This window comes from Salmo trutta, chromosome 23 (genome assembly GCF_901001165.1).
Source record: "Salmo trutta chromosome 23, fSalTru1.1, whole genome shotgun sequence".
Taxonomy (NCBI): domain Eukaryota; kingdom Metazoa; phylum Chordata; class Actinopteri; order Salmoniformes; family Salmonidae; genus Salmo; species Salmo trutta.
This window is the reverse complement of record NC_042979.1, coordinates 24,418,177-24,438,170: the sequence shown is the minus strand read 5'-3', so window position 1 is coordinate 24,438,170 and position 19,994 is coordinate 24,418,177. Positions and strand designations below refer to the sequence as shown.

Genomic DNA, 19,994 nt, shown 5'->3' with positions numbered 1-19,994 from the left:
TTCTTCGAGGTTTATTGGCAGACTACACTCATTAGATGTATTGCCGCCACCTATTCTACGAGGTAGTAAAAATACCCCAAAAACGAAATATGTTTTGGATGAACAAATTCATACTAATTACCAAAAACAAAAAACACTAAGCAAATGCACGCTGCATTTCAAACAAAACACTGTACTCCTTCAGTAAGATTTAAATGCCTATTCAGATCTATACACAGCACAGGAACCTCTTCATTCAGTAGTCTGTGTAACATTTCGGCTGTAAAGACCCAGAAATCGATTTGCCGCTTTCACAACAATGTCAAGCTTCTTAGATTTCTGATTTGTTTGACTAGTGCAATTTATCACTTGCACTATAAACGCAACTAAGTCCACCTTCTTCACTGTTCGTGTGTCGGGATCCTTCTCCTGCATGGCATTCACTGCAGATGTGGGACATCCACTACCATCTCTACTCTACTCGCTCCTTCAGCAATTTTTACTGTCTCTACATAGAAAACCTGCTTGATAGTCCTGATCCTAGCTACTGCGACCTTCATCCTTACAGGACACTCTGGGGACTTGGGAACGTGATTCCCATCACAACTACAGAAACATGCTTAATCTGACTCTTCAACTACTACATATTTATTCTTTCGACAAACACTTTCCACGTGTCCAATGTTTTACATTTGTACCACTGCAGCAATTTCTGTACATAGGGTCTCACAGCATATTTCACATACCCAACTTTTACATAAATCGGGAGAACCACTTCATCAAATGACAGTAAAACCGATAGGTTTAGTTCCTTCTTTCCGTCTATCATTCGATTTAAGCGACGTGCATCTACCACTCCTGGAATGCTATCCCCAAACCACATAGCCTCTATGTCCAACGTGAAACAAAAGATAACACATTTAACCGGTGCCCTACTCTGAAACGCCAAGAGTTTTGTCCCCGTCCCTCCATTTAGGTAGAACTACTGAGGGATGTGTAAACCACTCAAATACAAAGCTATGGTTGCAAAACTGACAACCCATGATATCAACATTATAGTTTTAACCAGGGTTTGAGGCCATATAGTGTTTGTTTGCATTTACTTTGTTTACAAACATTGGAGTAAAACAAGCTTATATGTTGGGTTCTGATGGGGTACAACAGTTGATCTAAGCTCACGAGACATACATTATATTCTTCCAGGATTAATGAATGGTTACTTATAATTAATGTAGAAGTCCTAAAATGGATGTAGCAAGATAAATCATTTTAAACTTCTTCCACTACTGCAAAAATACTATAAACCCAGGGTCGTTACAATGTAATGAAACAGGCAGGGAGCAGGTCTCGAACCCTCGACCTTCTAGCCCGAAGTCCGGCGCACTATCGACTATGCCGCAAAAACATGCTCGAGCGGCAGAGTCGATATCCGCGCTTATAAACCCAGGGTCGTTACACTACTTTTAAACAGCTGAAAGAACGCTACACAATGTTTCTTCATGGAACATTACCATCTTCATATCTTGAAATTATAACATGCCAATGGATACAATTATACTGAACCAAAAATATAAATGCAACGTAAAGTGTTGGCCCCATGTTTCATGAGCTGAAATAGAAGATCCCAGAAATGTTCCATACACACCAAAAGCTTATTTCTCTCAAATTTTGTGCACAAATTTGTTTACATCCCTGTCAGTGAGGATTTCTCCTTTGCCAAGATAATCCATCCACCTGACAGTTGTGGCATATCAAGAAACTGACTAAACAGCATGGTCATTACACAGGTGCACCTTGTGCTAGGGACAATAAAAAGCCACTCTAAAATGTGGTTTTCTCACACAACACAATGCCACAGATGTCTCAAGTTTTGAAGGAGCATGCCACAGGCATGCTGACTGCAGGAATGTCCACCAGAGCTGTTGCCAGAGAATTTAATGTTCATTTCTCTACCGTAGGCCACCTCCAACTTAATTTTAGAGAATTTGGAAGTACGTCCAACTGGCCTCACAACCGCCAACCACATGTAACCACGCCAGCCCAGGACCTCCACTTCCGGCTTCTTCACCTGCGGGATGGTCTGAGACCAGCCACCTGGACAGTTGATGAAATTGTGGGGATGCTCTGGATCGACAGCATTGTTCAAGTTCCAGCCAATATCCAGGAACTTCACACAGCCATTGAAGAGTGGGAATACATTCTACAGGCCATAATCAACAGCCTGATCAACTCTATGCAAAGGAGATTGTGCTGCATGAGGCAAATGCTGGTCACACCAAATACTGACTGGTTTTCTGATCCACACAGCTACCTTTTTTTTAAGGTTCTTGTGACCAACTGTTCCATATCTGTATTTCCAGTCATGTGAAATCCATAGATTAGTGTCTAATGAATTTATTTCAATTGACTGATTTCCTTATATGAACTGTAAGTGAGTAAAATCTTTGAAATTGTTGTTTCTATTTTTATTCAGTATACAATAATGTTATAAGTATAGAAGTAGCTAGACTAACATCCTTTCAATTACATTTCAGAGTTTGTTGCACACCTCCAGATGTATAACATTGTAACTTCAACTTCTTAGAATATAAAACACAATCAAATTAACCACATGCACTAGTAAAACAACTTCATTTCTTGCACAATTTTATTATTTTAAACCAAAAAAATTATACATCACACAGACATTTAAATGTGTATAGTTCTTTATCTTTTACAGGCTTAAATGTACAACAGTCAGAGATATACAGTGAGCTCCAAAAGTACAGTGAGATTTGTTGTTTTGGCTCTGTACTCCAGAACTTTGGATTTGAAATGATACAATGACTGAGGTTAAAGTGCAGACTGACAGCTTCCATTTGAGGGTATTAACTGTTTAGAAATTACAGCACTTTTTGTACATTGTCTCCCCAGTTTAGGGGACCAAAAGTATTGGGACAAATGGACTTGTGTATTAAAGTAGTCAAAAGTGTAGTATTTGGTCCCATATTCCTAGAACGCAATGATTACATCAAGCTTGTGACTCTACAAACTTGTGCATTTGTTGTTTGATTATTTTGTGCCCAATAGAAATTCATGGTAAATTATGTATTGTGTAATTTGAGTCACTTTTATTTGATATATTTGTGCATCTAACTTTCCCACTCATCATTATTCAGGAGTATCCATAATCATAGTAGCATTCACATGAATGTAGAAGTCTTCAGAACATATTCTATTCTTATTTACAATAAAAGTGACTCCAAAATGACAATACATTTATTTACCATTTCTAATCGGGCACAAAAATAATCTGAAACACAACCAAAACAAACAGCAAATGCATCCAACTAGTTTGTAGACTCGCACACTTGACGTAATCCCGGTGTGCTACGAATATGGGACCATATAACAAAACATTGAACTACTTTAATATACGTATAAGTGGCACCTTAATTGGGGAGAATGGGCTGGAGCGGAATTAGTGGACTGGTATCAAATACATTAAACACATGGTTTCCAGGTGTTTGATGCCATTCCATTTGCTCTGTTTCGGCTATTAATATGAGTCGTTCTCCCCTCAGCAGCCTCCTGTGAATTTTGTCCCAATACTTTTGGTCCTCTAAAATGGGGGGGACTATGTACAAAAAGTGCTGTAATTTCTAAACGGTTCATTCACACGATATAGATGAAAATGCCCTCAAATTAAAGCTGACAGTCTGCACTTTAACCTTGTAGTCATTGTATCATTTCAAATCCAAAGAGCTGGAGATCAGAGTAAAAAAAGAAAAAATAAGTGTCACTGCCCCAATACTTTTGGAGCTCACTGTAACTCTGACTAAAATCTAGAATTTACTGTAGGGAAATGTAGTATTTGTTCTAATACTATTCTTTGGAAAGATGTGTGTGTGTGTGTGTGTGTGTGTGTGGGGGGGGGGGGGTTCTGTCCATGCTTTGTAATAGAAACACATTCAGAGCAATAACTTACTTTATAATCCTTATTTACAAGTGATACAGAGTCTGAGATAGTAAGGTAAATTAGCAGTGTGGAACAAACTTGCAGGTATACTGCATTTATAAAGCAAAACTGCAAACCTCTCAAGTTGTATGGCAAAACCTTGTTTTTTTCAGCGATATCCCTTATGAAAGTGGGTGTGTAGTTTTAGTGTCACCTAAGCATTGGCGTGCAGATCAAGCTTTTACGTCATGGGCTTTTTCAATTAACCACCTAAGTTGTAATTCTTCTACAGAGTGATTTATTTGACATTTATGTGGCTTTAGGCTACTAATCGTAAGAAACAAAACAAAAAAGTGACACATGCATAAAAAGCTTAAAGGTCTACCATTGCCTTGCTACCAGCCACTCGTTGAACATTTCCCACTTTATACTAGCTGATCAGTAGGAATCACACTGGGTGACAAGAAGCATATGGGTCACTAGACATGACATAATAATCTGGAATGTGTATAATATAAACTAGACATTAATGCATTGACATACGCTGTATGCAAATTAAACATGTCAAAGTAAGAAAAAAATACAATTTTTACTGACTGGTGAAAGGAAAAGGCAAGAAAGCATCTATGGGGAAACCAAAATACTCAGACAATCTTCACAGGGGAAAATGCTCCCTTCCTCATACTGCTCTACCCATGACGAACAAGGCGATCAGGTAGGATCCATAGCTCGATATGCAACAGAGCTGCAGGACTGCTCTCGTTTCTGTTAGTTCCTGTAGTGAGGAAATATAAAAGCCATTCACTCTTTCACAAACACTGTTTCACACAAATGCATACACGAAACACGCAAGCTTTTTGGAGTGGGTAGAAGTTGCTTCTAACCACTGGTCCATTGCACTGTCAGATATATTGTCAGATATTTTATCTATCCCCAAATTGTTATTGCTGGGATTACAATGATGTGGTCCTAGAGCTGTGGTTAGGGAAACATCCACCCACCTCAAGCAAAACTCTTTCCAGCAAATATAAATTCAACAACCGATACACTACAATTCGATAAACTCCAAGCATCAGTCCTCATTTTGGCTACTGTGAAAGGAAACAAACACACTCAATACAACAAATATTTTTTCAGTGTACAAATGTAGCGAATTTTTTTAGGGGGGGGGGGGTCTTCTCAAAGGCACCTTTCAAAATGTAATAGCTTATGACATTTCCCTGTCAAGATTCAGACACCCATCACACTAGACATCTGACTATGAATAAACCTAACAAAACCGCCTAAAACTACAATAAAACCCATAGAAATCTCTCCCAATATGTACATGAAAAACTGAACACATAATGTTTCATGTACATCTTATAAGTCACCTTCACTCTTCTTTCTCTACAGTACTGATAAACCTCAACACAGTGCTATAACACCAAACACCAGTAATCAATCCCTGGTGTAGTCGTCACAGGGGCTGCTACTCTACTGCCAACATGTCTTACAAACTGATTGTGATTGCTGTACTCCGATAAGAAGTTTGAATGGGAAAATATGCAATAAATAAAGCTTAACTAAATCTCACGTGTTTGGTCAGATCAGTGCAAATTGGTTTATTTTTCAATTTGGGCAATATCCATTTGTCTGATTGGTCTACAAAGTGCTATTCCTGGCCTTCACTGGTTAAAATAACAATATTTGCTACAAACTTCAGGAAATATTAATAAAATGATCCATCTCAAGCACTCAGGCTAAAAAGCTCAATGGGTTTATGCAGTTCCAGCTGTTCTTCCACCATGGCAGCCATATCAAACACTTTGGTCAAAAGGAAATGCTCAGTGAGGTCCATTTCCTGTCAAGGCCCAGAAGTAGCACATATAGCAATCCTCTCTACATTCTCCTGTTTATGGTCAAAAAAAAATTCTGCTGGGTCCAAAAGGGCAACATTGTCATTCTTAATACGTCAAACTTAGCGTCAACAAATTGTCACAGACAGGGATGAATAAAGTACAATACTTCTGTAACAGCACCTTTATATGGTTCTATCAAAGGAATGTACATTAAGCTGGGTCAATAACAACACATTTTTTTCTCCACACACAGGCCTGTGGGCTGTGACAGGCCATACAATTGTGTTAACGCTCTTAAACTCTTCTGGTTTCCTTGAAAACGACAAAAAAATCTAAATCAAATGTAAACCATCAAAGAAACCAAAAAGAGGCAAACAGATGGTTGACAAGTTAAGCCCACTCACTGAAATATCACGCTATACTATTGTCCACACATCACCATTACAAGCCAAACTAAAAATAGCACAACTATTCTCAATGCCCGCGTAGGGGTTGAGATGAATTTTTTTTTACACAGAGTGGCTTCTTATAGAGTGATACCTCATGTCTTAAGAGGAGTGAGGGTCTAGTTGTGATTGCTTAGCGCTGAATTATTGACAGGATCAAATGGAGCGTGTCTGTGACTGCAGTAGAATCCTCCGGCAGACTGCTTGGCTGTGATTGCTCAGGGCAGCGTTACTGACGGTAAGAGGCTGTGTGTATGGGACACTGCACAGAAATGAATAGTTAACACACTCAGTCTGTGTAGTGGGGTCCTGTCTGACACACGGAGGAGTGTGTAGTGGCCTTCTCACAAGCCCTTCATCTCCAACATCAACCAGGCAGTCACAGGTTCCACTGTGAGTATGAGAGACCAGCGTCACCAGTCCCAAGCATACCCAGTCCAGGCCCTTCATAACACACACCCCACTGGCTGGCATCTCCATGGAAACTAGCGGGTGGAGGGAGGATATTGAGTTGGTAGGGAGGGGGTCAGGTTGAATGGGCATGGTGGTGTCTGTCCAGAATGACTGACATCATAGTTTAGCAGCATCCACGGGTGCTGAGCAGAGTCCTCAGACGCAGAGCCCTGACTGTAGTGCTGTGAGGCGACGCTCGATGCATTCCTTACCTGCAGAGAGAGAACGGGGGGATGGGGGTTTAGAAGTAGTAGTAATCAATGGATATGGTCAAAGGGACAAGTCACTGAGCTAAGTAAACAACAGTATTCTTCCAACACTATTTAGTGTGAAATTGCATTCCTGTAGCCATGAAAATAAAATTGTGTTCTATGAAGATATGTTCCTTTATTATTTTCCCCTAACCCTATCACCCCTCCCGACTGGAGAAAACTAATGGACAACAATACTTAGGCTTCTACTTCCAGCTATACGTACATTTTACAGACACAGTATATTTAAGCAATAAGGCACGAGGTGTGGTATATGGCCAATATACCACGGCTAAGGGCTCTTCTTATGCACGACGAAGCGCGGAGTGCCTGGACACAGCCCTTAGCTGTGGTATATTGGCCATATATCACAAACCCCACAGAGGTGGTATTATAAACTGGTTACCAATGTAATTAGAGCAGTAAAAATAAATGTTTTGTCATACCCATGGTATACGGTCTTATTATATTTGTTCTCTTTTGTTTGTTTGTTTTAGTCCCATCCTTCAGCTACCCTCAACCCCCTCCCACCTGGGAGCTGATTTATCTAGAGGATGATTTAAATCACGCTACAGAATGTTTTATTGATTTGCTGACTGAGGTAATGGACCATCATTTACATTTTAGTCATTTAGCAGACGCTCTTATCCAGAGCAACTTACAGTAGTGAATGCATACATTTCATAAAATATATTTTTTTTTTTTCACTGGCCCGTATAAGAAAGAGTACAGTTGGTGCTCGTCCATCTCCATGGATTGATGATGAACTGGGTGAGGCTTTTTCTCAAAGAAATATAGCAAAAGACTTAGCAGCCAAGTCAAAATTAGAAATTGATGAACAGAATTATAGAACATTGCATAATTATGCAGTTAAATTGAATCGAAAGGAAAAAAATGTTATTTTACAACAATGCTTTTATTGATTGTTCTAAAAAAGGTATGGAACACAGTTAAGGGCTTACTTGGTACATCTATCTCATCATGCCCATCTAGTGTGGAGTTTGACGGGAGAATAATAACAAAACCAGTTGATATTGCCAATCATTTTGCAGATTTTTTTTACAAAGAAAATTAATTTACTGAGCAACAATGTAAACATACATTCTTCCAAACAAGCTATTGTCCAATGGATTGATGATCATATTATGAGCAACAAGATCTGCTCTTTTAGTCTGCAAATGGTGTCAGTGGAGGAGGTGTTAAACCTATTGAAGTCATTACCCGATGGGAAATCTACAGGTTATGGTCTTATGGACAATTTTTTGCTTCGCTGTGCTGCTCCCCAGATTGCAGTTCCACTGAGATACATATTTAATTGGTCACTGGAAAAGGGGATTTTTGCAAATTTATGGAAGCATGTGAAACTGTGTCCTATTCCGAAAGACTGCAAAGAACCCATTACTCCTGCCAATAGTCGACCAATTAGTCTACTCCCTACACTCAGTAAGATATTGTGAGTAGACAAATATGGGAGTACATGGAAAATAATGATCTGATTACAGCCAATCAGCATGCTTATCGCAAAAACCATTCCACTACCACTGCATTGGTTGACATGACTGACCAGGGGCTCAATGCTATGGATAACGGCAAGTTTGTGGGTGTACTATTTTTAGATTTCAGTGCAGCATTTCATTTAGTGGATCATGAAATCATTTTGACAAAATTAATGCATTATGCCTCCCTGGTGGCGAAGTGGTCTAAGGCACAGCATCGCAATGTTAGCTGTGCCACCAGAGCCCAGGCTCTGTCACAGCCGACCGCGACCGGGAGGCCCATGGGGCGGCGCACAATTGGCCTAGCGTTGTCCGGGTTAGGGAGGGTTTGGCCGGCAGGGATATCCTTGTCTCATCGCGCACTAGCGACTCCTGTGGCGGGCCGGGCGCAGTGCACGCTGACCAGGTCGCTAGGTGTACGGTGTTTCCTCCGACACATTGGTGCGGCTGGCTTCCGGGTTGGATGCGCGCTGTGTTAAGAAGCAGTGCGGCTTGGTTGGGTTGTGTTTCGGAGGACGCATGGCTCACGACCTTCGCCTCTCCCGAGTCCATGCGGGAGTTGTAGTGATGAGACAAGACAGTAACTACTAACAATTGGATACCATGAAATTGGGGAGAAAAAGGGGGTCAAAAAAAAAATATATATTTTTTTAATGCATTATGGTTTTAAGGAGGTAGCATTGAATTGGGTACAGTCATATCTAACTGACAGGAAACAGTCCACCTATATCAATGGTTCCCACGGGGGGCCAGTGCGAAACATTTTTTTTTTTTTAAATGTATGAAATGTATGCATGCACTACTGTAAGTCGCTCTGGATAAGAGCGTCTGCTAAAATGACTAAAATGTTTAAAAAAAATAATTTTCTTCCCCTCATGTGTTAAACTGTGGAATACCGCAGGGCAGCTGCCTTGGGCCGCTTCTTTATTTAATATATATCAAAGACCTTCCCTATACCTTAGCTGAAACTCAAGCTACTCTATTTGCAGATGATACTACAATTTATGCATCAAGACAATCAGTTCAACAGGTACAGCAAGCTTTACAAGGAGATTTGGAGAATATCAGGGAGTGGGTTTGCCAGAACAAAATTGTTTTAAACACCAAGAAAACCAAAGTTATGTTGGTCTGTTCCACTAGGAAAAGGCCAAAACAGCATGGGATACAATTAAGTATGAGAGGAGTACAAATTGAAGAAGTGGCAGAAACCAAACGATTGGGAGTGCAGCTAGACAACTGCTTATCATGGTCGTCTCAAATAACTAATCTATGTAAAAAAAAAATATATATATTAAAACAACATGCATAATCAGAAGGATAGCTAAATATTTACCAGGAAAAATTATTAAGCAAATAACACAAGCATTAATTGAGGGTCAGGTGAACTACTGTTCTGTGGTCTAGGGAAACGCATCATCAAGTGAAGTTAGGAGGCTGCAGATTGCACAGAACAAAGCAGCAAGGATTGTTTTAAAGGTGGAGATATGGTTCTTCTGTTGCAGTCATGCGCAATGTTCTTGGTTGGTCATCAATCGACAAGATAATTGAAAAAAAACATGCTTATTTTATTTCCTAATATACATCATTTAAAATGGCCAAGTTCTATTCACAACGGTAATCAGTTGGTAAGAGACAGACATTCCGTAAATACTAGGAATAGATTGTCCACCATCTATGCGTTATCCAGACAGAAAAGAGAAATAGGCAAAAGAACATTTAGATTTAGAGCAATAAAGAAATTGAATAAATTAACTGAGCAAACCAGAAACCTTTCAATATATAAATGTAAACATTATTTTAAATCGATTTAAATATAATACACAGAAATGTTGTGGGACTATAGTAGATGAAGAATCAATATTTTTTAGATTGAGTATTTATTGGTTCATTATGTTAGTATATTATGTATGTTTGTAAAAGTGTGTTATATGTGAAAATGTGTTCGTATATAAATTGTATTTTAATGTTTAAGGACTCTTGGAAGATTAGTCCAAATGGGGACTAAGAGATCCAAATCAAATCAAATCAAAAATCTATCTCTGAAGACCATCCAGTTTTGATTTCTAGCTGCCATATATTTTTTCCACTGTGCTGTTTCACAAAAGTTCTGAACCTTCCTATTCTCATAGTTTCTACAGATTGTAAATTAAAGATAGACATTTTTGCTAAGAGTATTTTGCTACCCCAGTTCTAGGTAAGGGGTTGTGGTGAGAGATGAGGTGACTTGCATTTGGTAACGCTGAGGATGTCGTCGTGCTCGGTGAGGAGCAGGGAGAGGCCCTCCATCAGCAGCAGGGCCTTGTGGTAGCGCTGCACCGACGCCTCTCCCTGGTGGAACATCTCATCCAGAGCAGCAGCCTGCACCTGGGGAGAGACAGAGGGGGAGTTAGTGGGCAAAGTCAGAGAGGAGAGAGGAATAGTGCCACGATAAAGGTTTGCAAATGGGTTTGAAGACAAGGGATTCTATTTGGGAGTATGGGTGAATAGCCACGACCTCAATCATACTCCTTATTATCAGCTTATCTCAAATATCACTTTATGACAGCTACACACTATATGCACGTGGCTGATGAAAACATGTAGCTGTATAAATGGTGAAACGAGTCAACCACAAGCCTAGTAGAGAGGGTGAAGAAGAGATCAGATGCTGAGATGACAGAAACGGTGTTGAGCTGAACACAGTGTCTCCCTCACCATCTGAACGGTGTTGAGCTGAACACAGTATCTCCCTCACCATCTGAACGGTGTGGCTGAACAGCAGCCTCTCGGCGGTGATGGTGTTAATGTGGTCCATGAGACTGTGCTTCCTGGAGAAGAAGCGCTCCAGCCGGGCGTTGAGGGAGAGGCAGGATGACACGCTGGACTTGAAAAGCTCGTTCAGTCTCTTCACCACTAAACACACAGTCACAGAGAGGGTTAAGAGAGGAACGGTGTTCACGTTGGAAATACAGACAGAGAGCCTACCTACTCCAAGTAGGGTTGGGCTCAAGAAAATTTACTGATATATCATCTACTACTTAGGTTTAATGTTATATCCTCCTGTAAATGTTGGCTTTAAATTTTGGCTTTTCCAATCAGCCATGTTCTAAGGTTGTTGGGTCTTACCTTGTTTGACAGTAGCAGAGGGGTACAGTTTGCCCTGTTTAATGCGCTCCATGGCTGTGTGTAAGGCAGACGACAGGAGCTCTGCAGTCTTCATGTACAACACCAGCTGCTCCGCATAGCTGAGACACAAACACACACAGATCAGACTCATGGCAAGTTTTTTAGCTAGTGCTACACTCATCGCAAAGTGTCCCTGAATGTCAAAGTGAGCAGTAAACAAGTCTGACTTGCTTTTATCATCCATTTGTAAAGAGCTCCTCTTCCATAAAAAGGAAATACTGGACAAAGTCATTTCAGTAATAGTGGTAGAACTGGTTGAGCTTTATTGGCTTGGGATTTCTCACCTCCACTCCCGGCTGAGGGAGCTGATCTGGTCTGCCACCAGGCTCTGCTGCTGCAGGAGGGAGGGTGGGGAGGTGTCCCCTTGCTCCGCCACAGCCCCAGCCCCGGTCCCCCTGACTCCCGCAACCTCCATCAGACAGCAGGCAAAGTCCAGGGTGAAGCGAAGGCTCCTCAGGATCTCTGTATGCTCTTGCTGCTCTCAGACAGTCAGAGGGAGAGAGATGGAGAGAGACAAGGTCACTCACATTGACCACTACAAAGTTCGCTATTACAAACCTAATTATACCTTAACATGTCACGTTAATTCTCCCAACCTGCTACGAAAAGTCATTTCTGCTATTCAAAACCGGCAGATATGCCCTGAGAACAGTCTTGGTTTCCACTAATGCGATAGAGCCGCTCTGCATTTGAGTAGCCATAGCAACTGCTGCTCCACGCTCACGAGACAGTTGCCTAGGCTGCACACAGGTGATAATAACCACATTATGAGATTTTGGCAACGAAGCCAGCTCTTGCACTTTATTTGACCTGACGAGAATCTGTTTCGGATGAAAACGTTGTCAAGAAAGCAGTGAATTGGGAGCTTTAACAGTGTGTGGGCCTTCATGTTCTATACTAGTATTCTTTATTAGCCCTGCAACTATGTTTTTAAGGATGTGCGTATGACCAAACTTTTCTAAAGACAGCCCTTGTATTTACCCACAGTTGGATGAACTCATGGATATGGACATGTGGAATTGTGTAAGTCTCTGCGTGCATTTGAGGTAAAGTAGTGACTGGCTACAACTGGAGCGAGAGTGAGGGAGGGGGTGGGGCAAAATGACCATACATTTTTTATAGATTTCTATTAAGTAAACTACTAGGCCTACACACAGTCTCCTTCTGAAATGATCCACACATTACATATTAACCCCCCAAACAAACTCTGTTTAGAACTACTGTCCGTTATTGTGGACTGTCGATTCTGTCCTGTCCCAAACTTGACTCTAGAACTTCACTCCCATTCCTGCTGGAATACCACTGGACCTGCAAGACCCACGGGAGTCCTGTTCCCGTGTCACCCTCTAACGGGCATTCCTTAATACAGACACAGAGATGAAATGAGAGAAAGAAACATGCAGAGAGAGAGAGTGACAGACAGCAACAACCCCACATCCCACCCCATGCCCACTCTCATCCTCTCACCGCCATCAGTGTCTCCTCTGGCAGCTCAGGGGCCAGGAATGTGACCGGTCCCCCCATGTTGGCTGTGATTGGGTCCGTGAAGCTGTAGCGTGGACTGGAGGGACCCTCGAAGCCCTCCAGATAGGTGCCTGTCTGATATCGGCTGGTAAAGGACCCCACTGGGCTGATAGAGCTGGAGGAGCCTGCTATAGAAAGTAGAGGTTAGAGCATGGCAAGAAGCTCAGAACAGGCACTGGGTAACAGGCACTGGGTAACAGGCACTGGGTAACAGGCACTGGGTAACAGGCACTGGGTAACAGGCACTGGGTAACAGGCACTGGGTAACAGGCACTGGGTAACAGGCACTGGGTAACAGGCACTGGGTAACAGGCACTGGGTAACAGGCACTGGGTAACAGGCACTGGGTAACAGGCACTGGGTAACAGGCACTGGGTAACAGGCACTGGGTAACAGGCACTGGGTAACAGGCACTGGGTAACAGGCACTGGGTAACAGGCACTGGGTAACAGGCACTAGTTCATGGCCAACATAGGGAAATGTATTGTGTACATTGTTGCCACTGATAGCCATAGCCAGTCTCATTCTAATTTTGTGGTGGGACAGCTAGGAGAGGTCTCACTATCTTCCCGGCAGGTGGGAGCTGGGGAAGGGGGATGGGAGGGTCAGGTGTATGGGAACCTGGGATTGTGGGAGGAGGGAAAGGGGTTCTTATTGTCTAAAACAACCTTATTTTAGTTTCATACTGCCATATCCAAATTGTACCATTTGTAACCTTTACCAAACTGTGCCATTGTATACTCTACTGCTGTTTTCGTCATTGTTAAAAAATGATGTTGATACCACATTACATAGTGGTGCTGTGCTGAGTAAAGAATGACATCACCAGGCTGCTGAGAATTTACCTGAGTACTGCCTGGTCCTGGAGGTCTGTGGTAGGGTGCTGCTGTTGGGCGGGGAGCCCACAGTGAACACCACCTGGGCTGGGCTGGCTGAGCCTGCAGCCACGGCACCACCACCAGAGGGTGCTGGCGGACAGAAACACAGCACTAATCATCAGAAACACATAGGCCAGAGAGTATGAACCGTGTTAACTCATGACCTAGCTACGTGCAGTGGAGCAAGTAGTGATTTACGCTGGTAGTTAGATGCATGCTTTTAACATCCAGTTTGCCCATATTATTAGCAGAGCAGTAGAAATAAAACCTGATGTCCTCCAACAGTAGGGGTTAAAAACAGTTCATGTTTTAGTATGTTGAAACATAATATTCCACTAAGGAAACTTCCATCTTATCAGAATCAACTTTCACTGACACACTTAGACAGGCAATCTTGAAAAATTATTGGCTCTGTGTGGTTTTGCACGCCAAATGTGCTACCGTTACAGACCAAAGCTGAACGCCACACTGAAAGCCTCTATCTTGATCAAACTGACTAGCATGATATTCCACCTTATCTAATCTAGAAAAAATGGGATCCTTGTCCCTTTTTCAAAGGTTTAAGTGTTGAAATTGACCCCTGTGGAACTTTACCCAATTGATACCGTGACCCCAGTTGAAAAAGTGAGTGAGGAAATCTGTTTTGTCTTGCTGAACATTCATACAGAGTGAACCAACGAAGTTGCTTAATTTTAAACAAGGATCTCCACTGATATATATATCTAGTCAAGCTTAGTTGGTGAACATAGCAGCTCTCTCTTTAGTCATTCCGGTAGTCATCTACTGAAGCGTAAAACTTGGTAAACAGGTCTACTAAGCCCACCTGTGATGTCTATGGCTCCTCTGTTAGAGCCGAGGTTCTCACTGCTGTCCCGCTCCCCCAGCGGCCCTCCAAACGCAGCCATCAGCAACATGTCAGACAGACGACCTGCACTCTGAGACCTGCCAAAGCTCTTGTCCTCTGCGGTCCTGTGGCTGTATTGACCAAGCTGGCCAGTGGGCGGCTGTCCTGGGTCCCTGTGGTCTGAGGCAGTCCTGCTGCCAGGCGGGGCCAGAACCAGGCCCTGCTGGGCCAGGAAGGTCACCAGGTTGGGGGAGCTGGGAGGTTTGGGAAACTCAAAGGGTGGGATGGCCTGTAGACAGGATGTCAGTGTCAGAGGCAAGACTCAGCCAAAGTAGAGAATATAAAGACTATGGACAGTGGGATTGACTGATTAAAGCCCTTTGCTGGATACCTCAGTTCCCTGCAAACACAAGCATAGGTCTTATACTTGATGGGGTGTCCAAAACATGAACTCACTCTAGAGGGAGATCCTAGAATGGTGGGGAGGGGGCTGCGCTGCATGAGTTCACTCAGCCTGGGGGAAGAGTGCAGGGGCCGCATAGTCACCATGCCTGCCTGGTGATTGGCCACCACTGGGTCCGAGTGCTGCTTCCTGATCTTTTGCCGGCCGCCTCTGCTAGCAGCCTCGAGGAGACATGGGGCGCTGTGAAGCCGGGTGACCAGGCCTTGCTGCTGAGGAGTAGACCGCGTGTCGAGGAACTGGAGAGCTGGAGAGGGACAGGGGTTAGAGGTTAGAGGAGGAATAACAGTGCAACACTCCAACACAATGTGAATAATGAAATGTCAATTTACATTATATTAGACGAGGGGATAGCTATATACACCGACAAGGTGAGGGAAAGATACATGGAAGTAAAACATCAAAAGGTTCCTTGAAGTCAGTTTTAAACCCCACTGATCAAGCCACCAGGAAAGGGATAACCTTGGGATACCACAAAGCAAGAGCCTCCAGTGCCCCTGACCAATTTAACCATGACATCCACCACTAACAAAACACTAAAACAGTCAACATAGAAGTTGGGGGGGACGAACAGGGAAAGAGGGAGGGGAACTCCGGGTTCTCACCTCCGCCCTGCGACCCTGTGTCTGTGCCCAGCGGGCGCGCCTGCCCTGGCAGCTCAGGGATGGTACCCACTTCAGACACAGAGGGAGATGAGAGAGGGGGGGGGGGGAGAGAGAAAGAAGAAGAATAAGAGGAGAGAAAGAAGAGAGACATTTTCTGAAACATCAGTGCACTCTGGCAGACCTTGAGGTGAAAGCTGGAAGGGTCTGGCCCCTCCTACAGACAGCCTGCGGAGGCCAGCCAAGGCCCCGTGACCTCCTGGGTAAGGCGGAGATGGGCCAGTCCTTCCGAATCCCAGTGAACTATTGCTGCTACAGCGGCGCACTGGGGTGGACAACCTGTGGTGGGGAGAGAAACAGAGAAGTCACAAATAAGACAATATTCCCTATTACCGCCAAGCCAGAAATTATACTACTGTTCCACAGAGGAGACTATAGGTTTATATAAGCGTGTGTGTAAATAATGCATGTATATCTGCAGTGCTTTCAGAAACTATTCATACCCCATGACTAATTCCACATTTTGTTGTGTTACAGCATGAATTCCAAATTGATTAGATAACGTTAGAATCACCTTTGGCAGTGATTACAGCTGTGAGTCTTTCTGGGTAAGCCTCTAAGACCTTTGCACAACTATATTGTACAATATTTGCACATTATTCTTTTTAAAATTCTTCAAGCTCTGCCAAGTTGGTTGTTGATCACTGCAAGATAGCCATTTTTGTGTCTTGCCATAGATTTTCAAGCCGATTTAAGTCAAAATTGTAACTAGGCCAATGTCTTCTTGGTAAGCAACTTGGTAAGCAAAGGTTCTTGGTAAGCAAAGGTTAATTTGTCTCCCAGTGTCTGTTGGAAAGCAGACTGAACCAGGTTTTCCTCTAGGACTTTGACTGTTCTTAGCTCTATTCCGTTTATTGTTATCCAAAACAACTAGTCCTTGCCGATGACAAGCATACCCATAACATGATGCAGCCATCACCATGCTTGATTATATGATTCGTGATACTCAGTGATGTGTTGTATTTGCCCGAAACATAACAATTTGTTTGTTATTCAGAACATGCAGTTTTACTTTAGTGCCTTATTGCAAACAGGATTAATGTTTTTTACCCATCTACCAATAGGTGTCCTTTTTTGCGAGGCATTGGAAAACTTCCCTGGTCTTTGTGGTTGAATCAGTGTTTTAAATACACTGCTAGACTGAGGGACCTTACAGATTATTGTATGTGTGGGGAACAGAGATATGGTAGTCATTCAAAAATCATGTTAAACACTATTATTGCACACAGTGAGTCCCTGCAACATATTATGTGACTTGTTAATTAACTTCTCCAGGATAGGGGGCAGTATTTTGACGTCCGGATGAAAGGCGTGCCCAAATTAAACTGTCTGCTTCTCGGGCCCAGAAGGTAGGATATGCATATTATTAGTAGATTTGGATAGAAAACACTCTGAAGTTTCTAAAACTGTTTGAATGATGTCTGTGAGTATAACAGAACTCATATGGCAGGCAAAACCCTGAGAACAAATCCAACCAGGAAGTGGCTTGTAGTTTTTCTATCTAATCCCTATTCAAACTACAGTGTCTGTGGGGCCATTTTGCACTTCCTAAGGCTTCCATTGGCTGTCAACAGCCTTTAGAAACTTGTTTCATGCATCTACTGTTACTGGGCAGAGAATAGGAGCTCAGTCAATCAGTGGACTGCCTGGGACCAGTGAGTTGTTTACTGCGCGGGCACTCCGCTCCTTCTTTTTCCTCTGTAATGAATACGCTATTGTCCGGTTGGAATATTATCAACGTTTTATGTTAAAAAGACCCTAAGGATTGATTGTAAACATCGCTTGACATGTTTCTACGAACGGTAATGGAATTATTAGACTTTTCGTCTCTGGTTTTGCACTCTTGCGTTATGCCTTTGGATTAGTGATCTGAACGTGCGAACAAAACAGAGGTATTTGGACATAAATATGGAGATTTCGAACAAAAATAACATTTCTTGTGGAAGTGGGAGTCCTGGGAGTGCATTCCGACGAAGATCAGCAAAGGTAAGGGAAGATTTATAATACTAATTCTGAGTTTAGTTGACTCCAGAACTTGGCGGGTAACTGTATAGCTTGCTTTGATGGCTGAGCTCTGTACTCAGAATACTGAAAAATGTGCTTTCGCCATAAAGCTATTTTAAAATCTGACACAGCGGTTGCATTAAGGATAAGTGTATCTATAATTCTTTCAATAACTGTTGTAAATTTTATCAGCGTTTATGATGAGTATTTTTGTAAATTGATGTGCTCATTCACCGGTGGTTTTGGTGGGAATACATTTTCTGAACATCACGCGCCAATGTAAAATGGGGTTTATGGATATAAATATGAACTTTATCAAGCAAAACATACATGTATTTTGTAACATTGAGTCCTGGGAGTGCCATCTAATGAAGATCATCAAAGGTTAGTGATTAATTTTAGCTGTATTTCTGTTTTTTTGTGACGCCTCTCCTTGCTTGGAAAATGGCTGTGTGGTTTTTCTTGTCTCGGCGCTGTCCTAACATAATCTAATTTTATGCTTTAGCTGTAAAGCCTTTTTGAAATCAGACACTGTGGTTAGATTAAGGAGAATCCTATCTTTACAATGGTGTATAATACTTGAATGTTTGAGAAATTTGAATTATGAGATTTTTGTTGTTTTGAATTTGCCACCGTGCTATTTCACTGGCTGTTGATAGTGTGTACCGCGGGTGGGACGCTAGCGTCCCAGATGTCCCAGAGATGTTTTAAGCAAATGTTTACTCCTGAACTTATTTAGGCTTGTCATGACAAAAAGGTTGAATACTAATAAAAAAATTCTAAAAACGTAATTCCACTTTGACATTATGGGGTATTGTGTAACAACAAAATGTATACAACAAAATGTGGAAAAAGTCAAGGGGTGTGAATAATTTCTGAAGGCCCATACACTGACCGTGGGGAGCCGTCCTGGCTGGGGGAACGGAGGTTCTGCTCCATACGCTGGTAGTTTTGGACCTGAGTGGGAACTGGAATGGGCACCGACTGACCATAGTTACCACAGTTACTGCCAGAGAACTCGTTAGGCCGACTGAAAGAAGAGAGAAAGGGGGAGTTGATTACGTTTAACCATTCCATCTGTTAAATGCATTAACAGAGTGAAATGGCAAAAATACTGGGGAAAAAATCTATGTAAAAGTGTGTGAGAGAAAGAGAGAGAGTGAAAGAGAGAGAGAGAAACATAGAGAGAGAATGAGAGCTGTGAGAGCCCTTGCTTTGGGTTTGACCTACAGGCCAACCGAAAGCCGCAGCGGTCTAAGGCACTGCATCTCAGTGCTAGAGGCGTCACTACAGACACCCTGGTTCGAATCCAGGCTGTATCACAACCGGCCGTGATTGGGAGTCCCATAGGACGGCGCACAGGGTTTGGCTGGTGTAGGCCGTGAATTGTAAATAAGAATTTGGTCTTAACCGACTTGCCGGTCATCGAGCCTTACACACTAATCCTCTTACTATAGAAGGGTATATTATTGCCCTTTGCTTTCAGTGCACAATACACCACACAGCTGCCAGGGTGACCTGACTAGCATGTCTAGATGGTTTAATCTGTCTGAACACTGAGAATGAATTCCTTTCCAGTAAGAGTGTGTTTTGCTCTTACCTGATAGGATTGGGGGAGCAGCTGTAGGAGGGGGAGTGGGGTGGGGTCTTGCCCTGACTGCCCAGGCCACCAAAGGCTAGCAGAGAGCTAATGAAGAGTTGAGAACACAAGAGTTTTGTGATTATATTGTATATTACTGTGAAGAAGTGGGATTGGGTGCATTTCCCATCAGCATCCAGGTACGACCCTGACCACTAAACTCACCTACTGTTCATCAGACTGTCGTGGAACACCTTTCCAGTAGGCCCCTCACAGGTGAGCTCACCTGCTGAGAAACATGGCAACACATCAAACCAAACTGATGAAACCTTGGAGTAGAAACCTACTACATCCTTAAATCCAGACTTAGTAAGTCTCATTTAAATCATTTGTGATTATGAAATATCAAATTGTGGAGGCGACAAAACAAAACCAGGCAAGACATAATGTAAACAAACCCAGACAAGACGTCATA

General features: G+C 42.5%; 1 protein-coding gene across 7 annotated transcripts in view; it reads right to left on the bottom strand.

Moving 5' to 3' along the window:
* Positions 1 to 4,191: 4,191 nt before the first annotated feature.
* The window catches only part of LOC115159639 (serine/threonine-protein kinase ULK1), a 38,536-nt gene continuing 22,733 nt past the window's right edge, over positions 4,192 to 19,994 (bottom strand). For 2 of the 7 annotated variants that reach the window (XM_029709563.1, XM_029709567.1), the window contains exons 14-27: positions 19,745 to 19,808; positions 19,541 to 19,627; positions 18,836 to 18,970; positions 16,061 to 16,215; positions 15,880 to 15,948; positions 15,271 to 15,521; positions 14,794 to 15,103; positions 13,938 to 14,060; positions 13,036 to 13,220; positions 11,853 to 12,043; positions 11,509 to 11,627; positions 11,138 to 11,295; positions 10,632 to 10,767; positions 4,192 to 6,868 (exon numbers count right to left, since the gene is read on the bottom strand). In XM_029709563.1, the coding sequence (XP_029565423.1) occupies positions 6,813 to 6,868; positions 10,632 to 10,767; positions 11,138 to 11,295; positions 11,509 to 11,627; positions 11,853 to 12,043; positions 13,036 to 13,220; positions 13,938 to 14,060; positions 14,794 to 15,103; positions 15,271 to 15,521; positions 15,880 to 15,948; positions 16,061 to 16,215; positions 18,836 to 18,970; positions 19,541 to 19,627; positions 19,745 to 19,808 (2,039 nt within the window). In that variant the 3' untranslated portion in view covers positions 4,192 to 6,812. Of the gene's footprint in view, positions 6,869 to 10,631; positions 10,768 to 11,097; positions 11,296 to 11,508; positions 11,628 to 11,852; positions 12,044 to 13,035; positions 13,221 to 13,937; positions 14,061 to 14,793; positions 15,104 to 15,270; positions 15,522 to 15,879; positions 15,949 to 16,060; positions 16,216 to 18,835; positions 18,971 to 19,540; positions 19,628 to 19,744; positions 19,809 to 19,994 lie in introns of all 7 variants that reach the window. The other 5 variants (XR_003868925.1, XM_029709565.1, XM_029709564.1 and 2 more) reach the window with 5 other exon arrangements.